Raw genomic sequence first — 23,041 nt, 5'->3', positions numbered from 1 at the left:
CTCCCAATGAAGATTTAAAATTTGAAAACGCACACTCTGTTTATAATTCTCTGTTTATAATCCCAAAGGTTATATCTATTTCCAAAGTGAGAAGCTCTGCTGTGATTTTCTGCTGCCCTTAGAAAGTGAGAGCTGCTTGCATTTCTAATCGGGAAGTCAGAGCCAACAAAAGTTCCATCTGGTTTAAAAAATAATGTGCATCATGTGGTCACCTTATCTATGATAAAGGAGGAAAGAATATACAATGGAGAAAAGACAGCCTCTTCAGTAAGTGGTGCCAGGAAAACTGGACAGCTCCATGTAAAAGAATGAAATTAGAACATTTCCTAACACCATACACAAAAATAAACTCAAAATGGATTAAAGACCTAAATGTAAGGCCAGACACTATAAAACTCTTAGAGGAAAACACAGGCAGAACACTCTATGACATAAATCACAGCAAGATCCTTTTTGACCCACCTCCTAGAGAAATGGAAATAAAAACAAAAATAAACAAATGGGACCTAATGAAACTTAAAAGCTTTTGCACAGCAAAGGAAACCATAAACAAGACAAAAAGACAACCCTCAGAGTGGGAGAAAATATTTGCAAATGAAGCAACTGAGAAAGGATTAATCTCCAAAATTTACAAGCAGCTCATGCAGCTCAATATCAAAAAAACAAACAACCGAATCCAAAAATGGGCAGAAGACCTAAATAGACATTTCTCCAAAGAAGACATACAGGTTGCCAACAAACATGTGAAAGGTTGCTCAACATCACTAATCATTAGAGAAATGCAAATCAAAACCACAATGAGGCATCACCTCACACCAGTCAGAATGGCCATCATCAAAAAATCTACAAACAATAAATGTTGGAGAGGGTGTGGAGAAAAGGGAACCCTCTTGCACTGTTGGTGGGAATGTAAATTGATACAGCCACTATGGAGGACAGTATGAAGGTTCCTTAAAAAACTAAAAATAGAACTACCATATGACCCAGCAATCCCACTACTGGGTAAATACCCTGAGAAAACCGTAATTCAAAAAGAGACATGTACCACGATGTTCATTGCAGCACTATTTACAATAGCCAGGACATGGAAGCATCCTAAGTGGCCATCGACAGATGAATGGATAAAGAAGATGTGGCACATGTATACAATGGAATATTACTCAGCCATAAAAAGAAACGAAACTGAGTTATTTGTAGTGAGGTGGATGGACCTAGAGTCTGTCATACAGAGTGAAGTTAAGTCAGAAAGAGAAAAACAAATACCGTATGCTAACACATATATATGGAATCTAAAAAAACAAAAAAAAAAAGGTTATGAAGAACCTAGGGGCAGGACAGGAATAAAGACGCAGACGTAGAGAATGGACTTGAGGACATGGAGAGGAGGAAGGGTAAACTGGGACAAAGTGAGAGAGTAGCACTGACATATATACACCACCAAATGTAAAACAGATAGCTAGTGGGAAGCAGCTGCATAGCACAGGGAGATCAGCTCGGTACTTTGTGACCACCTAGAGGGGTGGGATAGGGAGGGTGGGAGGGAGATGCAAGAGGGAGGCGATATGGGGATATATGTATACGTAGAGCTGATTCACTTTGTTATACAGCAGAAACTAACACAACATTGTAAAGCAACTATACTCCTATAAAGATGTTAAAAAATATATATAATGTGCATGCATGCGTGTGTGTGTGTGTGTATGTCTGTTCATGCACAAAAGCACGTCTATAAAAGCATTAGGAGGAAATATACCGAAATGTTGACAATGAAAAATAAAACTTTCATTTGGTAATATCTCTGCTCAAAGCAAAACACCGGAAAAAATTAAGGTTAAAAATTTGTGTGAAAGATCAAAGACCTAAATGTAAGATCTAAAACTATAAAACCCTTAGAAGAAAATAGAGGTATAAATCTTCATGATCTTGGATTAGACAAGGACTTCTTAGATATGACACAAAAAGCACAAGCAACCAGAGAAAATATAGATAAGTTGGACTTCATTAAAATCAAAGTCCAGTTCTTCAAAGGACACAGTCAAGAAAGTGAAAAATATTTGCAAGTCACGTATCTGGTAAGGTACACTAAATATATACAGAACTCTTGTGTGTATACAGAATACACTAAATGCATATAGAACTCTTACAATTCAATAATAAAAGATGAACAACCCAGCTAAAACATGGGCAAATATTCTGAATAGATTGTTCTCCAAAGATAAACAAATGCCAGTACATTCATGAAAAGATGCTCAACACTGTCGGTCATTAGATCACAGTAAGATACCACTTCACACCACTAGCATGGCTATAATGAAAAGACAGATAATAATAAGTATTGGCAAGAATGTGGAGAAATCAGAACCCCCATACAGTGCTGGTAGGATTGTAAAATGGTTCAGCCACTTTGGAAAACAATCTGGCAGTTCCTCAAAATACTAGTTAGAGTTACCATATGACCCACCAATTCCACTCCTAGGTATATACACAAGAGAAATGAAAACATATGTCCACAAAACTTCTTACATCAATGTTCATAGCAGCATTATTCATAATAGCCAAAAGGTGGAAACAACCCACGTGTTCAACAACTGATGAATGGATTAAAAAAATGTGGTATTATCTATACAATGAAATATTATTCAGCAATAAAAAAGGCCTGAAATACTGATACATACTACAATGTGAATGAATCTTGAAAACGTTACACTAAGTGAAAGAAGCCAGACACAAAAGGCCATATATTGTTTGATTCCATTTATATGAAATGTCCAGAAATGGTGAATCTATAAAGACAGAAAGTTTACGAGTAGTAGCCTAAGACTTGATGGGGAGAGGGTGGGAAAATTGGAAGGCAATAGCTAAAGGGTACTAGGTTTCTTTTGGGGATGAGAATGCTCTAAAATTGACTATGGTGATAGTTGCACAGCTCTGTGAATATACTCAAAACTGCTGAATTGTACACTTTAAGTGTGGGGAATTGTATGATATGTGAACTCTATCTCAATAAAGCTGTTATTTTAAAATTTTTTCCTGAAACATAGCAAGCATTCGATGAATGAGAGAATGAATGAAAGACTGAACGAATGGAAACATAAACCAAGTATGAAGGAATATAGATTTAGAGACAGAAGTGGTTTGAATCTCAATTTTTCCATTTACTAAGTGCTTGATTTCACTGAGCTTTTAGTTTCTTCGACTCTAGCTGGGAATAATAATGAGATAATGCCTATAAAGTGTTCAGTCCAGTGCAAGATGCTCAAGAAACGGTAGCTATTATTACAATGAATTATAATCATAAGCACGTATTTTCTTTGGTGACATGTAGAAATGAAGCAAATCACGATAAGGAATTCTACTTTCAAATTACCACAGTGGAATATGATTAGATTTAAGATTAGGTTTTATCTGGTGAGAATGGTCAGAACTACCCTTTTTCTATGAGACATAAACATTTCCTAAGTCTAGTTCCTTGCACAGGAAGAAACTCTAAATCCTTCTCAGCCTTGACAGCTTGTTGGATGAGAATGAATAAATGGAAGAAAGAATGAATGAAAACATACCAAATATGAGTCAATAGAGATTTGGAGACAAAAGTGGTTTGACTCTCAACTTTGCCATTCACTAAGTGCTACATATCTCTCAGGTTTTATTTTCTTCAACTCCAATTGGGAATAATAATGAGAGAATGCCTATAAAATGTTCAGCCCAGTAAGAAAAGTCCCTACCGCTCATTAGCATTCTAGCAGATTAGAGCTACAGTAAAAGCAAAAACCAGCATCAATGATAATAGTAATATTGTAGTTAAGCTGAGTGGTAGGCTCATGGATGCTCATTTTATTATAACTTTTGGTTTATATAATGTGTTCTCTTTTGCATATATCTAATATCGCATACTTTTAAAAACAGATCACAAAATAAAACAAACAACAAAAAAACACATAATGCTTAAGGACTGGATATTTTCATTCCTTGGTCACCTCAATGATCTAGTTAGTGTACATCATTTTTCCTAAAGGACGGCACAGTCATTTTCAGAGCAGTAGAATTTCCCTCCCATATGTAGGGAACTCAAGACCCCAGTCCTAGCTGATTCTTCTGCTATGGAAAAAAAAATCTATAAAGTCAATACTAACTGCTCAGTTTGAGCCATTTCTTCTCAATTAATCTGCATTAGGTCAACACATTAGGTATTGGGTTGGCAAAAAGGTTTGTTCAGTTTTCTCCGTAAGATGGCTCCAGTAGCACTTAGTTGCCTCTAACTTCATTCAAAATAATTTTGTTAGATTGTATGTGACAGCTGTCATTATCAGCATGCATTTAAAAAAAGACTTGTCAAAATTGGTGAATTTTTGTGTAGGCATTTTAATACTGAAGATGGGAGAAAAAAAGCAACATTTTCGGCCTACTATGCTGTATTTATTATTTCAAGAAAGGTAAAAACGTAACCGAAACGCAGAAAGAGATTTGTGCAGTGTATAAGAAGGTGCTGTGACTGACTGAATGTGTCAAAGGTGGTTTGCAAAGTTTCGTGCTGGAGATTTCTCTCTGGACGATGCTCCACAGGCAGGTAGACCAGTTGATCAAATCGAGACACTGAGAACAATCAACGTTATACCACGGGGGAGATAGCCGACATACTAAAAATAACCAAATCAAGCGCTGAAAATCATTTGCACCAGCTTGGTTATGTTAATCGCTTTGATGTTTGGGTTCCATGTAAGTTAAGCGAAAAAAACCTTCTTGACTGTATTTCCGCATGTAGTTCTCTACTTAAAAGTAATGAAAACGTTCGTTTTTAAAAACAAATTGTGATGGGTGATGAAAAGTGGATACTGTACAATAATGTGGAATGGAAGAGATTGTGGGGCAAGCAAAATGAACCCACCAGTCACACCAAAGGACAGTCTTCATCCAAAGAAGGTGATGTTGTGTATATGGTGGGATTGGGAGTCCTCTATTATGAGCTCCTTCTGGAAAACCAAATGATTAATTCCAACATGTACTGCTCCCAATTAGACCAACTGAAAGCAGCACTCGACAAAAAGCATCTAGAATTAGTCAACAGAAAAAGCATAATCTTCCATCAGGATAACGCAAGACCATATGTTTCTTTGATGATCAGGCTGGGACCACCAACTGGTACAGCTTGGCTGGGAAGTTCTGATTCATCCGCCGTATTCACAGACATTGCACCTTCAGACTTCCATTTATTTAGGTCTTTATAAAATTCTCTTAATGGAAAAAATTTCAATTCCCCGGAAGACTGTAAAAGGCACCTGGAACAGTTCTTTGCTCAGAAAGATAAAAAGTTTTGGGAAGATGGAATCATGAAGTTGCCTGAAAAACGGCAGAAGGTAGTGGAACAAAAGGGTGAATTCGTTGTTCAATAAAGTTCTTGGTGAAAATGAAAAACGTGTCTTTTATTTTTACTTAAAAATCGAAGGGACTTTTTGGCCAACCCAATACATCTTTAAAATTGAGTGATGTTTGGAAGAACAGCTGTACTCCTCTCACCTGGTGGCACTGACAGCATTCAGCCAAACACCCACAGGACACTCCACATTCTATCACCACCCGTATCCAGGATCCTGAGGGTTGGGTTCTCCTGATCAGCCTCACGGGCAGCCACTCTTCCTAGTGTTTATCTGGTGGCTGCTTACCATGTTTCGTTCAGCAAAAAGAGTATTCCTATATCCCACAGTGCCTGATATTCTATCGGTAGAGACTCATCCTTTTTGTTTAAGGTTATTCTCTGTTGAAATATGTAGACTTTTGGGAGAAGTAGCAGATTGTTCTTTAACAATCATTTATACTGTAGTGTGATCGAATTCATCAGTAGAAACTCAATAATTACACATTTTCTTTCCTCCCTGAAATGAAGAGATGTAGAGGAAAGAGGGAAGCAGAAAGTGTTTGTGGTGAAGAACTGCATACAACCTAATTATCCTCCTAGAGCCCAACCTGTTTTTCACGCTGTCAATTTCCAGCTAGACAATCCATCAAAGCGTCCAGAAATGAGTCATGCTTAAGGAAGAGATTTAGACTGTCAGCACAACCCTCGAGGCACCCCAGACTTCAAGAGAAATTCCCAAAGTTCAAACCTAGAAACAGGGTCAATACCTAGGAAGAACAAAGGAACCAAATACCTGATTATAATTTAACCACTTAGGTCACATGTCAGACAAGGGAACAAGTCAGGTTCATGAGCCAAAACCTCTGGATATTACAAATGGAAACAAATAATTAGCTACATGGAACACAGAGAGCATGACTTGTAAGATTTCTGACAAATGTACACACGTGTTGCGGCAAAGCTGAGTTAGGAAATTTCTTAACCAAATTAAAACTAAAACCACTGAGATAAAGAATATTTATGATATGCAATGGTTCTTTCATTAGAAGAGAAACACTTACAGCATCTAATTGGGGTAAAGGAAGAGGAGAGGGACTTCCCTGGTGGCGCAGTGGTTAAGAATCCACCTGCCAATGCAGGGGACACGGGTTCGAGCCCTGGTCCAGGAAGATCCCACATGCTGCGGAGCAACTAAGCCCGTGCGCCACAACTACTGAGCCCGTATGCTGCAACTACTGAAGCCTACGTGCTGAGGGCCTGTGCTCCGCAACGAGAAGCCCGTGCACCGCAATGAAGGGTAGCCCCCGCTCGCCGCAACTAGAGAAAGCCCGTGTGTAGCAACGAAGACCCAACGCAGACAAAAATAAAAAGATAAATAAATAAATAAATTTATTAAAAAAAAAAAAAAAAGGAAGAGGAGAAACAACAGTAAGAACTAAGCAAAGGTCTTAGTCTATGTCCATTATTTGTCCTCCATGAAAAAAGTTAGCCAAAGACATGAGTTTTCTCCCTGAGAATGCACTTGGACATGTGTGCAGGTATAGCAGCAAATGCACATAAGTACACATGCGCACGTGCATGCACACACACACAAAGGGAGTGCGCCAAGCTACCTCTTCCATAAGAACTTTGGTTGCAGAAAGATGAGGACCCAGGTATGTGCCAGGCTGACAAATATCATGAAGGAGAATCCAGAGCACCCTCTCTCTCTGACCCTCAGGGAATCTTCTCTGAATTAAAAGCTGCAAAGGTCACTGACCTCATCACCTCAGGTTCCACAAGCAACTGAGAAGGGTTTAGCCAAGACTGTCAGCTAAGTCAAATGGAAGTCATTAAGGGTTTCAGGGACAAAATGGACTAAATAAATCTTTAAAAAAATCATGTACTACCAAATGTGAAAGGAACACCACACATAAGATGAGTTGAGCTGCAAACTTAGATTTGAGAATTGGTCTAAATCCAATGTCATGCTCACACTTTAAAGACAGAATCTCTGAGTTCAGAATTGTCAATAGCTTCAACATAGTTATGGTTGTTTGCTCTGGTCCCTAAAAGGAGGAAAATTATAATTATACCACAGTGGCTTACTCAATCCTACACCTAAAAAACAAGGGGCCAATTAATCAGTCACCTCACACTTATTTTAAAGTTCCAGTCAATATAAATATAGGGTAACTCTACCCACTACTCTGTTTTCTGTGGTATTTAAAAAGAAACAGAATTAGAACTCTAAAAAGTGTAAAAGGTAATGCTTTAGGAGCTTCGAAGAATACTACGTCTACAAAAATACTACCTCTTTTCTGCCTCAAAACCAGTGAGATTATGCAATGAAATTTTAAAAATCATTACTTATGATCACTGAGAAAATCTGCTTAGAGTCCCTTGAGTTCAGGGGGCATGTCACTCAGATAGTATATCCAGTGTGCAAAAATCCTAAGGAACATATTTGCCATGAGAAATCATCAGTATTAATACTTACACAACCTCCAGCAAGGACTTCTGCTAAAAGTGGAATGGAGCCATCTCTCCTGGTAAATTTGTCCCGGACAAAATCATTGACCTAATTAGAAAGACAACATCAGTTAACCAGAATTCCCAATCATTACCTTTAGTGGTACATTACTGGTTTTCCCAAATCAGCAAAATATTTGTCTCATATAAAATTTAAAATTAGCAAATGACTACAAATAAGTTTAAAATTTTACAAGTGCCTTAATAGTGTGCTAGTCTTACCAGCATCAGTTTTCATTTTTGGCTTAATGATAATCTAAACAAATGACAAAAATTCAATGAGAAAGAAACTTACAGTCAGTTTAATGGCCTTTTCTGGAGCAACCCCTATAAGTTGTGGTATCAGACCTAGGTAAACAGAGAGAATTGTTAGCGGTATAGATGCTCTAGACGTGAATACACAAGCCCAACAAGGTGGTTTTCCCCATATTATTTACCCATCAAACATTTTAGGGTTTTTATTAAAATGGGAAAAGTGGCTTATCCTAAAAACTATGCATATGTATATAATAATTATTCATGTCAAAACAATGTTATACTTCTTGAGGCTATAAATCCTTTTCTTAAGCATGCCTCCTTTAAAGCCTGGTTATCTAACACCTCCCAAAAAGTATGAGGAAGGAATGGAACCCATGGATCTTGTCTACTCCCAGAACACTGCCGATAGCAATGAAACCAGATTCCCTCCCTTTACAACCAACAACGTACTAACGTACATAGACGCTTTAGAGAAGCCAATGCTGTATGCCTGGAAAAGCTCTGCAAAGTTTCCTGTTAAGTAGACCCAGATTTTGCCACAAATGATGCTACCTGCGTAATAGCATACAGTGGCTTGGTTATTATGGAAAAGCAACTCCCATCATTTTCTCTTTACAGAAACCCAGAATTCAGTATTTAAAATTCTTTCATTTATTTAAAAGAAAGCCAAAACTGCAAAGAAAAATGCAGTTTTAAGTAACATTTAATGGGTATCTTCTACAAGCAAAAACAGCCCATTGTTAGCCTATTTGCTAATATATGTCAAATTAAGACATTTCAAAAGAATTCTCCTAAAACAAAGGAAATCATTATTCTTAGAAAGTTAAATTTTCCAGGCTGGCTGCAAAAGAAAAAATATATAAACAACCCAACATCTGTAGCTATTCATAGGGCTCAACTTTCTAAAGCACACAGATTATCCAAATCGTTAAAATACATTTTTTGCATACATCTTTTAAAGATGCTAATAAACATACTATATCATTTAAATCACCCAGCCAAGGGGAAGTTATGTATGTGTTTGCATGCTTGCTGCTGATCTTAAGCCTACTTTGAGGATACTGCTGAGTGATTTTCTACAAGTTGAGAGCCAGCAAATAATCGTACATACAGCCTACTGTCAGTCAAACTGAATTATCAGTGACAAACACAAATTTGCACACACCTTTAATGGGTAGATGGGAGTAGACAAACTGATTTAAAAGAATAAATCAGCAGATGGCAGTCTTAACTTTCTAACTCTCATGATTATCAGGCCCTATTACTTTTAATCTGACTCCCGTACAACCGTGTCAGCATGTGTATTTGTTTTACTACTTGCCTCAATAAGGCTCACGGAATTTTAATAAAGTGCTGATTTATGTCATTTTATCGTTGTTGCCTATAAAGAAATTTAGGCTAATCTGTCAACAATTTTGCCAATCATCTGACAAAATAATGGACCACTTTTAAGCAATATATGACAATCTCAACAATCACAGTGTTCAGATACAGGACTCCTACAATCTCTCACTTAAAGGACTGATTTTACCAGCTCACATTCTGAATCAAGCTAATGATCCCTCCACACCCTCCACCCCCAACTTGCTATACTGGACCCATTTAATTAACATGACATCTCTCCCAAATGAAATCTTCTGTAAGCATCCATCCATTGAGAAGGCTAAACTGTGCGGTGTATATCTAGGTTCCTTCTCTTTTAAAGTATACCAAGGAGGAAGAAAGATTCTTACTCAACAAAGAAAGATTGGAGATGTCAAAGAAGAAGCCCACCGTAGCGCCACTTAACCCTCAGATTCCCTATTAAATAAAATCTAGATATGCAGTGTTTAATATAAGTCTAAAACAAGCACTCACATGCACAGATCTGCATTCTAACAATGCACACCTCTTCCCATGGAGTAAATGTCATACAGCTAGAATTTAGACGGGCTAGAGTTCTGCATATCTGAATAAAATTCATCACATTCTTTCTCAGGAGCAGGGTATTGAGCCTAGTTTGATTCCAGAACAACTCTTTTCTCTTGTTCTATACACAATGCCAAAAATGAACATCCTCACGACCCTCTCCTTCAAGTATAAGTATATTAGAACTACATTTTCACTTGAGTATCTGCACATAATGCCAATCAGAAGTGTTTTTCCTCCTGGCCATGAGCATAAAGCTTTGCTCAGGCCCAGTTTTTCTTTCCAAGGAAGAGGTTCTAAGCCAAACAGTTCAGCAGAGCTCAGAATGAGCTCAGGATTAATGGGACTGTGTGTACAAACAAACAAGTACAGTAAATTACATAAATGCCCTGGAATTGAACATGTAGAGAGTTTTTCAAAGAATTCCAAGTGGCGCCCAAAGGGATTAAAAAATTAATCTCCCTCCCAAAGGAAACCCTAAATTCTAATGTGAAAACATGTACATGAAAGTCTCCCTCTCCCAAGAGAACAAGTTCCTACAAAGCCGATGGGGGTGGGGAGAATTCTGCATGGGGCTTGCTGCCTCTGATGCCGACAGCAGTGTGCTCAGCTTCGAGTTGGTGGTAACATTCCCTGCAAAAGAAAATCTCTCTGCTTCCACTCAGTGCCTCTGAACTACAGGGAGAAAGGAGCAAGAATGAGACTTGGAGCAAAAAGGTTTTCTTTTCTTTCTTTCTTTCTTTTTTTTTTTTTTTTTTACCTTCAGATGACTCACTGGAAAAGACTTACGAATGGTCTCCTTGGAAGAGACAAAAACATGCAATATCTCTTTCAGTTGAAACAAACAGAGTGTAAACTCACCTTCAAGTGGCAGCCTGGTTTCTATTTCACAGAGGAGAGACACATTGCTCCTCTCTAATTCTTTGAGAAAAGAAGCTCTCTATTTCTTAGCTGTCATCCTCGTACTCCACCTGCAGACATGTGCCTTAGTTTGTAAGAGCATGGTGACCACCATAGACCCATGCTGGGGAAAACGCAGGCTTTAGATTGCAGGAAGAAGAAATACAGACCTTGTCTGCAGACTAATATTGCTAGTTACCAGCAAGAATGTAAAAAGGGAAATGAGCAAGGAGGAAATAAAAAGAGAGAAACAGCCCTAGTCTGACTGAAAAGGCTGCGCCCTGATTTTCACAATCAGTGAGTCTGAAACCTGCTGCTGGTGAGATAAACTCACTAACTTCAGCAGCTGAGATCTGCTTGCTCACCCCGGTAGAGTCCAAAGAAGCCCTCGTAACGCAAGACTTTCTTAAAACAGTCAAAGCTGTTTTTGTACATCAGCTCCCCAACAACAGAGCCGGTGCCACGCTGATTCTGCATGCGGGTCTTCACCAGGTCTATAGGGTACACCGCGGTGGCTCCCACAGCTACAAACGAAACAATTGTAAGGCTTAAAAGAGAGCACAATTAAACGTAGAATCTGTAAGGACAACAAATCTCAAATCAAAGGACTAGAAAACAGAACACAGTATATATCCTCACAAAAGAGATTTTACGTAATTTTCCCTTCTTCCATACACAGCTGAAGGATCACAGGCTAGCAACCACTGGGATCCATAAATACAGCTGCTTCGGAGAGCAGCTGTAATGGATTTTCAAGTCATCACCAACATTAGATAATCAATACTCAATTTCCTTTAACAACATTAAACTCTTATATATAACATATTTCTTTATATTTTCCATTAAATGCCTACATATTATACCAGTTACCTCTTAAAATAACTATATATCTACACATAGGTGGCTGCAATTTAAAAATTTAGTTTACTACAGCATTTTGGTAAATTAACCTTAGTTACAACTATAATATTGGAACCAAATCTCAGCATGACCCTCCCCCTACTTACAGCATTCGGTTTATAAAAAAAAAAGCCCAGGCTTTAGAATTTCTCAGGGACTGAAAAATTTATAACATGAATTAGAGTATTATATTTTTCAACTGTTGAAAACCAAAACATGCTTTGCAACTTCTAAAACTGAGATTGAAAAGAAAAAATAATAGTTTCAACAGTTTAGGCTTCTTTTGAAAAATCATAAGTATTTTAATCACACTACTAGGTTCTTCTCAATAAAGCAACTTCAGATTTTATACATTTTCTATGGAGAGATTTAAGCAAAAAAAGCCTCTCAAATTTTGCCCAGAAGCAGGGAAGAGAGGTTCATTTTAACAAATAACCTTCAAGTCTAGATATTCTTCAGCCAGTAAAAGATGAGGTAGGGGGGGAAACAAGCAGAAAAGCAAAGGCGAATCACTTTAAGAGGTTGTTTTATTTCATAAGGTTCTGGGATTTGTACCCCAAATCTTGATCTCTTACCTGCCCTCACTCCTAACACCAGAAACACAGTCTTATTCTCCATTTCTTCGTACTGGCTTTAACCAGTATAATTAAGGGGAGTGCAGCACGCATCCAAGACTTTCACATGATTACAGAGGTTTTGTCTTGAAGACAGACTGGAGCCAGAGGGGCCATGGCCGTGCTATGACAAGTCCTCTGATTGTAGGTAAAAATAAAGAATACTTCAGAAAGCCCTGCAGTCGTGACCCTTGGGAACAATGAACTGAACCTTTTCTGATCTGTCCCGGTCTAGTGAGATAATATTACATGAACGCAAGCTTGAAACAGCACATAGACATGTCACTCACCTCCAGCAACTGAGCCCAGAGTGAATCTGTAAGCAGACTCGGCAATCTGGAGCCAGATAGGCCTGCCTAAACCGTGAGATTGCTGTGGGGAAGAAGAAAACATGTAAAAAATTTTGGAAAAGCGTACGGCGAAGGAAAAAAGCTATAATTTGGCTGTGGTAAGATTTTGAAATAGATACTTCTATTATTAGCATTTAAAAACCATATCTGGCCAAATAGACACAGTAGCTTTTTCCCCCCATTTGCACGAGCCTATTAATGCCTCATTTATCTGCTACTACTGGGGAATACACTATCATTCTACAGAAGTGAATCTTTCAGGTAAGTAAATATTTCAGGTTTAAAATCATTTCCCCCTTCTTTAACCAACTTAAAATTTTAAAATCTTTCTAAAATGTATAAAAACTATCGCGATTCCTAAATCAGATAATATTGATCATAATTTTCCACCTCTAATGACTGAAGGTCAACATATTCATATGTCCATCAATTTCTGCATCGAGATCTAACGCAGCTGTTTGTGCTATCTTCCCACGCTTGACAACTATTACTTCTTTTACCAACAGCCTCCTAGTTTGATTTTGCCGCTTCTCATCTATCAGGGCTGGAGAAACCACATAACTAGAATTGTTAGGATTATATGTAAAACAAGGTCAAGGACTTCTCTTTTGGGCTAAAGTGAAAACCTTTAATAGCTGCTATTTCAAGGGTTCAGAGCCTTTGCCCCTTTATTTGTGGCTTTGAAGCTCAACCACTGAGGTTATCAATAGATAAGTATAGTACTTTTCACCTATGCTACCGAGCATTTGCTCTCCTAGACCTAGGTATTCCTCAACTCTGCCTATGCAAAGAACACCTGAGGGACCTTAAAATATATATCCCTGAGGCCTGGGGTTTATAAATTTTTAAAAGGCTTCAAATCATTCTGCTGTGTAGTTAGGTTGAGAACCACTGTCCTAGCCACATTTGTAGTTCTAACATAAAATCTATGTTGAAAATAAAGCAAATGGGAAAAACCTATTGTGGTTCAGAATGTTATTTCATTGGTATCCCATAGCATAAAGGACTTGAAGTAATTTGTCTATATTAGTGTGTCAGTCTTGTTCTTTAATATTTTCATTATGAAAATAACAGTTATGTGTATAAACAGTCTGAAATGAAGGAATAAAATACTGCTTTATCATAAGAAAACTTGAAAAATAGCAACTTGAATGAGCTTTCAAAACACAGCATAATAAAAATGTTTAGATACTCTCACTAGAATAATTTAGAATAATTTAATGGAGAGGGACTCCATGCCTAAAATCTAAAGGAAAGAAAAAAGTAAGCTAGTCTACTCTCATTTGCTTTCATTTGTACCATCTCTTCAAAGTTCAATTAAGGAAGCTAAATATGGCAAAACCAGATATTTATAAACAATTTGGGAAGCAGCCTCTAGAAAGGTTTTATCTGTCTTCCTGTTTTGTAAATTTTGCACCACAGTAAGCATCATTTCTGTTTGAACAAAAGCATCTGATATCTAAATATTTAACGTTTGATTGTGATCTCTGTAGGCAGAGATCTTTAAAAGCTCATTATGCTTGTCATAGTGTTGTGGTTCAATATATTCTACAGTGAAGGAAAATAAGTAATGTTTGATGAAAAGTCAGTAAGAAACCCTTGGAAAATCTGGCAATTAGTCAAACACCATTACTTCAAACAAAATCACTACATATTTTATAAATGTCAACTGTCCCAATATACCAACTTTATTATAATGAAATTAGGTGAAAGCATACATCTATTACATCCAAAACTGAATTTAATACATGGAAGAAACCATCATAAAAAAGGTGAAAAACTGCACAAAGACATAATCATGATTTTGTAGGGAATACATTTTTTCCTAGCAAGTTAGCCCAAGCAACTGCATGGCCATCCATTACGTTTGATTTACATGCTGTAACAAAAGTGAGCAATTAACAATTTAATATTGATATTTTATTTGAAATCTAATAAGGGAAAGAGTAGAATATTTTAACAAAACCTTGAGTATAATCCTAATTTTGACTCATTCACAAAACAGCAAAAAATATGCCATCCAAAAAGATATTTTCTGTTCCATTTATTACTATGATAATAATACTAACTTTAGACTGTTTAGAGATTTGTTGTTCCCCAAAAGGTGAAAGTACTTTACCAAGCACTCAGGACTGTTGCCCTGATGAAGCCCTCAGGGGTCCAGTGTTTTTCAATCTTTTGTAAATAAATTCCCTTGTGAGACCATAGAAGGGTGCTTACTCTCAGCAATTTCTACCCACAGTGAGACCGCACTGTACTATCTTGCCAGTCAGTCCACTATACATACAAAGGTAAGATGGCCACACTATGGACAGGACAGATGACCAAAGGTCATCACTGTGAAATAGGGAATAAGCAGAGCAATGGCCCTTGTCACTCCACTGCATTCTCCATTATAATTGAACACTCCTGCCAGGCAAAGACTGTAAGCACTTAACTCCAATATATGATTTCATTTATAAATTATATGCATGTTTTACTGTACTAATTATATACATAAAAATCTAATATATATTATTAAATTACATATAATATACATCTAAACATACAAAAATAGAAATTATAAAAGAATGAGATGAAATAAAATGATTTTTTAAAATTTTATTTTGCATTTATTAATGCAAAACCCTTCTCGGTATCACTTTAAAATATTATATTAACTGAATATGCTTCAGTTAGTTTTTCAAATATTGATTGAACACAATGAGGGTAATGAGTTAATTCTGATTCTCTGTTTCAAAGACAATCCAGTTGAAAACAAACGCAATCTGTATCTCTGAGGTAAAGATGATGTTCAACATCACATATCTTAAAGAAATTCAAGTCATGGCATTTTGGCTTAGATTTTAAAATCTTTTATAACCAATGTGGCTGTTATACTACCTATATAGCATATATGTTTTTAACTTCTAAAAATGCACACATAAAACTTTTTTTCCGAAATCGAAGTTTCTCAGTCACAAAACTGGGTGAAAATAAATCCATTCTCATAGATTATGAATTATTTTCAACCATGACTCCTTTCAAAAGAATATGTTAAATTTAAAACTCACTGACTAAAAAGAGCTATGGTCCCAAATATGAATCAAGTATTGGGGAGGGGCAAGATAAGGGTATGGGCCATATGATATCACTGATATGTGGAATCTAAAATACGACACAGGGCCTTCCCTGGTGGTCCAGTGGTTAAGACTCCATGCTTCCACTGCAGGGGGCACAGGTTTGATCCCTGGTCAGGAAAATAAGATTCTGCACACCGTGCGGCACAGCAAAAAAAGACAAAACAAAAAACAAACAAAAAACACCCGACACAAATGAACATTATCTACAAAACAAAAACAGACTCACAGATATAGAGAACAGACTTGTGGTTGCCAAGGGGGCCACGGGGTGGGGAAGGGGGACAATTGGGAGTTTAGGATTAGTGGATGTAAACTATTATATATCAGATGGATAGAGTGTGTGGGATAGTGTGGTCTTTGTGAGCTTCCACCATGGCGTACCGGGGCCAGGGCCAGAAGGTGCAAAAGATGATGGTGCAGCCCATCAATCTCATCTTCAGATACTTGCAAAATATATCTCGGATTCAGGTGTGGCTTTATGAGCAAGTGAATATGTGGATACAGGGCTGTATCACTGGTTTTGATGAGTATATGAAACTCGTATTAGATGATGCAGAAGAGATTTATTCTAAAACAAAGTCAAGAAAACAACTGGGTCGGATCATGCTAGAAGGAGATAACATTATTCTGCTCCAAAGTGTCTCCAACTAGAAATGATCAATGAAGTGAGAAATTGTTGAGAAGGCAATGCAATTTGTTTAGGTGTCCTTTGTTAGAAGTGTAATTCTAAAGCATTTATTCATATTGTTTTGCTCACCTTTATGTTATTACCAGATGACAATAAATGCTGCGGGATTGTTTTTATTTAAAAAAAAAAAAGGATAAACAACAAGTTCCTAGTGTATAGCACAAGGAACTATATTCAATATCCTGTGATAAACCATAATGGAAAAGAATATGAAAAAGAATATATATATGTATAACAGTCACTTTGCAGTACAGCAGAAATTAAATGCAACGTTGTAAATCAACTACACATCAATGAAATTTTTGAAAAAACTAAAAACAAAGGGAGAGTAAGTGATTAAGAGACACAAGCTACTATGTATAAAATAAATAAGCAACAAAGATATATTGTACAGCACAGGGAAATATAGTCATTATTTTATAATAACATTAAATGGAGTATAATCTATAAAAATACTGAATCAGTTATACACCTGAAATTAATGTAATATTGTAAAAATCACCTATACCTCAATTAAAGAAAGAATCAAGTAACCACTAATTCCCTTATTCATATAAAAGCTTTCTCCTGTGTTCAAGCACATATATTTTCTTTATATACTCTTCCTTTAAAGAATGTTTATAAGCCCTACAAAATCCTATGAAAACTGTAGGATTATACTGTCTTTAATTCTTAGCTAAAAACATCTCTAACTATAAATACCCAAATGCCTTTTGAAAATGTCACCTCTGCCCTTATTAAACTGCGTTCTATTTTTTAAAAAACATACAATATACGGTTACTAAGGGGTTTTTTTTTAGGCTTAGCTATCACTATAACTTATGGTTCACTTATATTCAGGTATGTAAATTAATATAATTAATGCTATGGATTTCATTTCATGAATATTCATAAGTAGAATGCTACTGTAGCTGTCATCTCTATTAATGACTGTGTACTGAATTTTTTAGCATTTAGGCTGAAAGAAAATCTCAGCACTAAGAAGATCACCTACCGTGAGCAAATGGGCCAAAGGAAAAGGCACTCTTTTCCTTAAGGTTATGATTATGATCATGAAGGTGATATTTAACAAGATTGTTTTTCAAAGCAAAATAATAATTGAAAATCTTAAACGATTTTACACCTGCTCCCTAAGCGTATGTGTATGATAGGAAATGAGGAAATGGCTCAAGAGCTCATTGAGAGAGGAGAAAGTTCTTTTACTTTGTTGTTAAATGTACCTTATCCTATAAATGAGAATTAGATAAGGCAAGATCATGTCAGTTAACAAGTCAAGCACCCTGCCCAAAGTAAGCCGCTTCATGGAGTATGCCAACCCAATGAAGAGAACTGCCTCTTCCAAATGGCACACTATTGAAAGACAGAAGAAAAGGAAGGAAAAGCTGAAGTCTTTTATACTGAGCATGGGTTGTAGCGGGAGAGGGGAAGGCTAGACTTTACACCAACTAAAATGTATGACTGTAACAGCAAAATAAGCTTAGGGAAAATAAAATTCTTTCGTCTGCAAATCACATCTATGAATTTAATATGCCTGAATTTGAATTCCATACTCTTGGCCTCATAAAACAAGATTAAAACCCAAAGCTGTGACGATATATACTTTTCTCTCAGTGAGAGGTGAGGTTAAATTGTGTTAGAGACTGTAATAAGTCTTTAATTCTAATACTTTAAATGAGGTAAATGGCTAATAAATACATAAATAAAACTAGTATAGAAACCCAATCTCCTCTTTTTTGAGAGCAGACTTCCATTTATGGTAAAACTATTGCAGATGACAGAGGTTAAAAGTTCTAAAAAAAAAAAAAAAAAGAATTAGTAAGTGGATTGTAACGCTTTCTCTTTACTCATGAAACCAAAGTTCTCAAGAAGGTCCACTGGAATGCAAAACACACAAAGAGACAAACTCCTATTGTCTAAGAAATGCTATATAGAAAACAGAGAGAAAAATCATTCTAATAATGTTCTGATAGAACCCAAGCCAGCTTATATTCCAAAAGTTCTTTGTGTGAGTGGTCTGTAGCTTGAATATAATTTCCCATAGAAACAAAACTTTAAAAAAAAAGTATTTATACGCCCAAGCAGGTCCATCATAGATAATTTACCCCATATAGTTGAAAAAGCAATTACGTGGTATACAGTAAAGAAAAAAAAAAAGAAGTTGCCTACCCATTCTCACATTGGGCTAGATAGAATTGGTCTTTAACCTCCAAAGCACTTCATGCTTCAAAAATGTCACATCCTCTTCTCTCTGCAACCCACCTCCTTTTATTTAACCCATTTTACCCAATTGAAAATTTCCATTTTTCTCATTGGTCATCTCTATACCACAACATATTTACCCATTCTACTATGGACACTTATTGCAAATAATGCTGCTATATACATTGTTGCATGTTTCTTTTAATCAACATATGTACTTATTCCTGTTAGGGACTACACCTGGGAGAGGAACTGTCAGGTCACAGGATATATGTCTCTTCAATTGTAGTTGATACTCCCAAATAGTTTCCAAAGTTGTGATGCCAGAAGTTTCTGACAGTTCCCATTCCTCCACCTCCTAAACCACACTTGCCATTGTCAGAGTATAATATTGGCCAATCTGGACAGTACAAAACAGCATCTAATTGTAGTTTTAATGTGTATTTTTTTCTGTTTACTAATGATGCTGAACTAACCTCCCCTCCCCTCCCCTCCCCTCCCCTCTCCTCCCCTTCCCTCCCCTCTCCTCCCCTCCTCTGCCCTTCCCCATTTGGATATCCTCTATCTTTCCCTTTTGTGTAGCCTGTCTTTTCACCCTTTCAGTGACATGTTTTAATGAACAAAGGTTCTTAAATTTAATGAAGTTCAAGTTGTTAATCGTTTTCTTTATGACAGGTATTTCGTGCCCTGTTTGTGAAATCTTTGCTTATCTCTTGATTATGAATATAATCTCCTATGTTATCTTCTCTAAGCTCTCAAGTTTAGAACATCCCAACTGGAACGGACTTTTGTGTATGGTAGGGGGTGGGAATTTTTTTTCTATACGATATACATCAGTCATAATTTTAAAAAAATACAACGTAGAATTTCAGCCGGCACAAAAATTTTAAAAGCAAAACATTTCAGGCAATAAAGGAGAAAATACAAAGATATAATTCTTCCTCACTTCCCATCCCCTTCCACCTAAGGAAAGTGGATGAGGGTGGATGAAGGAGTCGTGTCATGTCTATATTTGATCCCAACTTTGAGTTTGCTCAGATAGCTTTCTCATATTTAACAACAATAACAACAACTATAATAGCAGTTAACATTTATTGCATGCTTAGTAGGTGTAAGTGCATTCTCTCATGTAATTATCACAATAACCCTATGAGATGGATACTACTGTCTCTTCTTAATAAATGAGGAAACTGAGAAAGGAAAGATGTTACATAATCAGTCCCCAAGTTCTTAACCTCTGCCTCTCTCATAACTTCTATTTCTGAACTCACAGATTCTCCATCATGCACATGTGTTTTCATAACAACTTTCATAGACTGAGATAACTACAAAACATGGCTTCCTTCCTATTTTTTATCTAAGTTTCAGGTAAATTCCTATAGAGGAACACTCTACATACAAAATGTAAATAATCATGTATTCCTAGTTTGGTAGTATAGAAAAAATAAGAGAATCAAAAATGTCTTCTGGAAGTGACATGGAAACAGTTATGGTTAGCACTAATGTAATTCTGTGGCTTAGAGAATTTTAAAAAACAAGTCAGTCACTAAAATTGAAGTCTATATGGCTGCCTTAGAATGTCTCATAAATCTAAAATACATTAACTGAAAAAAACCTGTTTCTAGACTGAAAACTGCAGAGAGTTTATTACTTTGTTTGCTATAATAACTTAGGCATATTTTTATATTATTCTACTTGGGTCCTAGCCTATATTCCTTACATAGCTTTTAATGCTACAAGGAAAAAGGAAGATACATTAAAATTTTTGAAAAAGAAAAAAATCTATTGATTCACATAACTTTTACAGAATGCAAGAACTTAAAGGATTCTTAGAAATATCTGCAGGTACTAATTTTACTAAAGGAGAAAGTGAGGCCCACAGAAACTTGTACCAGATCCCAAGGACAGTAAAGGTCAGAATTACAATGGATGTAACTAGGGATATTAACTTGAATCCCTCTTAAATAATCTTCATAAATCTATTTCTATGAAATTCTAAAAATTATTTATGACTTGAGTTTTATTTTCCCAGGTGTTGTTTTTACCCTAATTTACAGGAAAAAGATAGATTTAAAATCTTCATTTTATTTCTCTATTCCTAACCCTCAGCAATAAGACTACCCAATCTAGCTGATATGTGAAAGGAAAAATAATATAGTCTCTGACCTTCCTCCTTTGAGACCAATGTAAGAACACCCAGGATCTCTACATGCTCTCTGGAGACTGCAGATCCCTGTGCCATCCTACTGTTAGAGAAAAGGCAGAAAAGGCACTCTACCACCATCCTGGATGCCAATCAGAAACACAGGGTACGAAGAGATAGTAGTGGTTTTTATCACTGCCCATTTCCTAAGTATCTGACAAGAGCTTTGAGGCCATCCATGCCAGCATAAAAAGCACCAGTGCCGCCACTGAAGGCAAATCATCTTTGAATCTGTCTTCAAAACAATTTCCAACAGTATCAGAATTACATCACCTTCCTAAGGAATCAGAAATATGAGCGATGCAGACTTAGGGCGCCAAAGATTACAAAAGCAACTTTCATTTATGGCCTCCAGGAAAATCGCTAGGGGCAAGAAAGGCGGGTAAAACAAAAAACAGAGGCAGAAAGGCTTAGAAAGGAAGAAATGAGTGGGGTTTTTTAATTCATTACACTGTTTTTAATAAGCTAAATGAGATATTCCCCAGTTACAAATATTAAGGACACCCCCAAGGAAAGCTCTATTAATAGACCTGTAACACTAAAAAATATCTCCTTTTGAAATGCAATTTTTCATACTTCAAGAATAAATTTTTATAAATGTGTACTACAAAATATAAAATTAAATTCACTAAGAACTCTTTAAATATTTCAATACATCTCAAATTTTAAATAATTTTATTAAATTTTACTATAAATCAATGAATTGGAATAAATCCATCTAGTTTTTTAAAGGATCTGAGAACGTGTAACAAAAAGAAACTTTGATGTCAGCAGATAAGAGTTTTTTGCCACTAAAGAGGCTAAATCACAGTGGGTTACAGATATATTTGAATTTACAGGAAGACACACCAAGCAAAGTATTAACATAAAATGTAGATATAAAAGCAATTATTTTCCATTTTCAATTTACTTACCTGACTACAAAAGTTCTTGTTTATTATACAAAGAAAAGCTGGAAATTCTAATTCGTTTCAGAGGCAGAATCATCATTCCATGGACTTCAAGTAGAAGAAAAATTTGCTACTGAAACTTCCCACAGTGAACCACACTTATATACCTAGATCTTTCACTAGCACATGTGGCTATTCAGCAGTGTGGTAGCAGTAAAGAAAAAGCAGACTTGGTCTCTTTCCATGGCATGCCCATGTAGCTTTTTTCTCTCTCTTCCTGTCTCCTGCCTTCATCCCCCCTCTCCCCACACCCTCTCCATCTCTCCTAGCCTCATAGGGCATCACAGCCTCCTAAAGAATCATGAGGGACACGGGTCTCATGTGTATTAGACAAGGACTAGCCCTCCTATAACCCTCACCCCCTCCCCACCAAAACTATATGACCACTGCTGCAACTGAGGCTCCCTCCAAATGCTCCAGAAGTAGGGCTTCAGTTTAAATAAGATTTTTAAAAAACTGCTCCATTACACTATTCAAGGTAATATCATGGGGTTTATTTTCCTACCAAGACAGTATTTTTGAAACCAGAAATAAGACTGCATTAACTTTATAGGACTCAGAGCTATTGTTTTTATCACTCAAACAAAAAACTAATATTATCAAAAATGTAATAATAATCAAGGTTTTCCTTCTGGTTCATTAATTCGTTTTCCTGTGTTACTGTTGTAATCTATAAGACACATTCTCAGTGAAAGATTTATTTCAGTAAAGGAATGTTTTGTATTTTAAAAACCCTATAAATATCAGTTTAATGATACAAAATGAACTTAACACTTATCTTTAAATGTCACTAGACAAATGAAAGGAAAAAACTGCTACTCCTAGTGGGAGGGAAGCCAAGCCCATGTATGTCTGCACTCTTATTTTCCTCATCTTAATAAGCTAAAAGAAAAAAAACCACAAACATAAATCTAGTTGCTCCATAAAATACTCCGTGAGGGTAGGAGTAAAAGTTCTATAAAGGTAGTCTTTGAACTAAGTAAAGTCTTTCTGTAAAGCAGTTTTTAATTTTCATAGATTCAGGAGCCTAAGGCTGTCATGTACATATTACTTCGGCATTTTTGAAGGTGATTCTGTTTATGATA

At 36.4% G+C, this 23,041-nt stretch overlaps 2 protein-coding genes across 3 annotated transcripts in view; one reads left to right on the top strand and one right to left on the bottom strand.

Annotated features, from left to right (window-relative positions):
- Window positions 1-23,041, bottom strand: part of SLC25A12 (solute carrier family 25 member 12) — a 90,150-nt gene that overhangs the window by 14,964 nt on the left and 52,145 nt on the right. For both annotated transcript variants that reach the window (XM_068544916.1, XM_068544917.1), the window contains 4 exons: window positions 12,735-12,816; window positions 11,296-11,454; window positions 8,160-8,212; window positions 7,833-7,913 (listed from right to left, as the gene is read on the bottom strand). In XM_068544916.1, the coding sequence (XP_068401017.1) occupies window positions 7,833-7,913; window positions 8,160-8,212; window positions 11,296-11,454; window positions 12,735-12,816 (375 nt within the window). The remainder of the gene's footprint in view (window positions 1-7,832; window positions 7,914-8,159; window positions 8,213-11,295; window positions 11,455-12,734; window positions 12,817-23,041) is intronic.
- LOC137764870 (small nuclear ribonucleoprotein E-like) lies at window positions 16,289-16,597 on the top strand. The gene has a single exon (XM_068543920.1). The coding sequence runs from the start codon at window positions 16,289-16,291 to the stop codon at window positions 16,565-16,567; it is 279 nt and encodes a 92-aa protein (XP_068400021.1). The 3' UTR covers window positions 16,568-16,597.

The sequence above is a fragment of the Eschrichtius robustus genome, chromosome 5, assembly GCF_028021215.1.
Source record: "Eschrichtius robustus isolate mEscRob2 chromosome 5, mEscRob2.pri, whole genome shotgun sequence".
Classification (NCBI taxonomy): Eukaryota; Metazoa; Chordata; class Mammalia; order Artiodactyla; family Eschrichtiidae; genus Eschrichtius; species Eschrichtius robustus.
The sequence above is the reverse complement of the archived record's forward strand: the minus strand, read 5'-3'. Positions and strand labels throughout refer to the sequence as shown.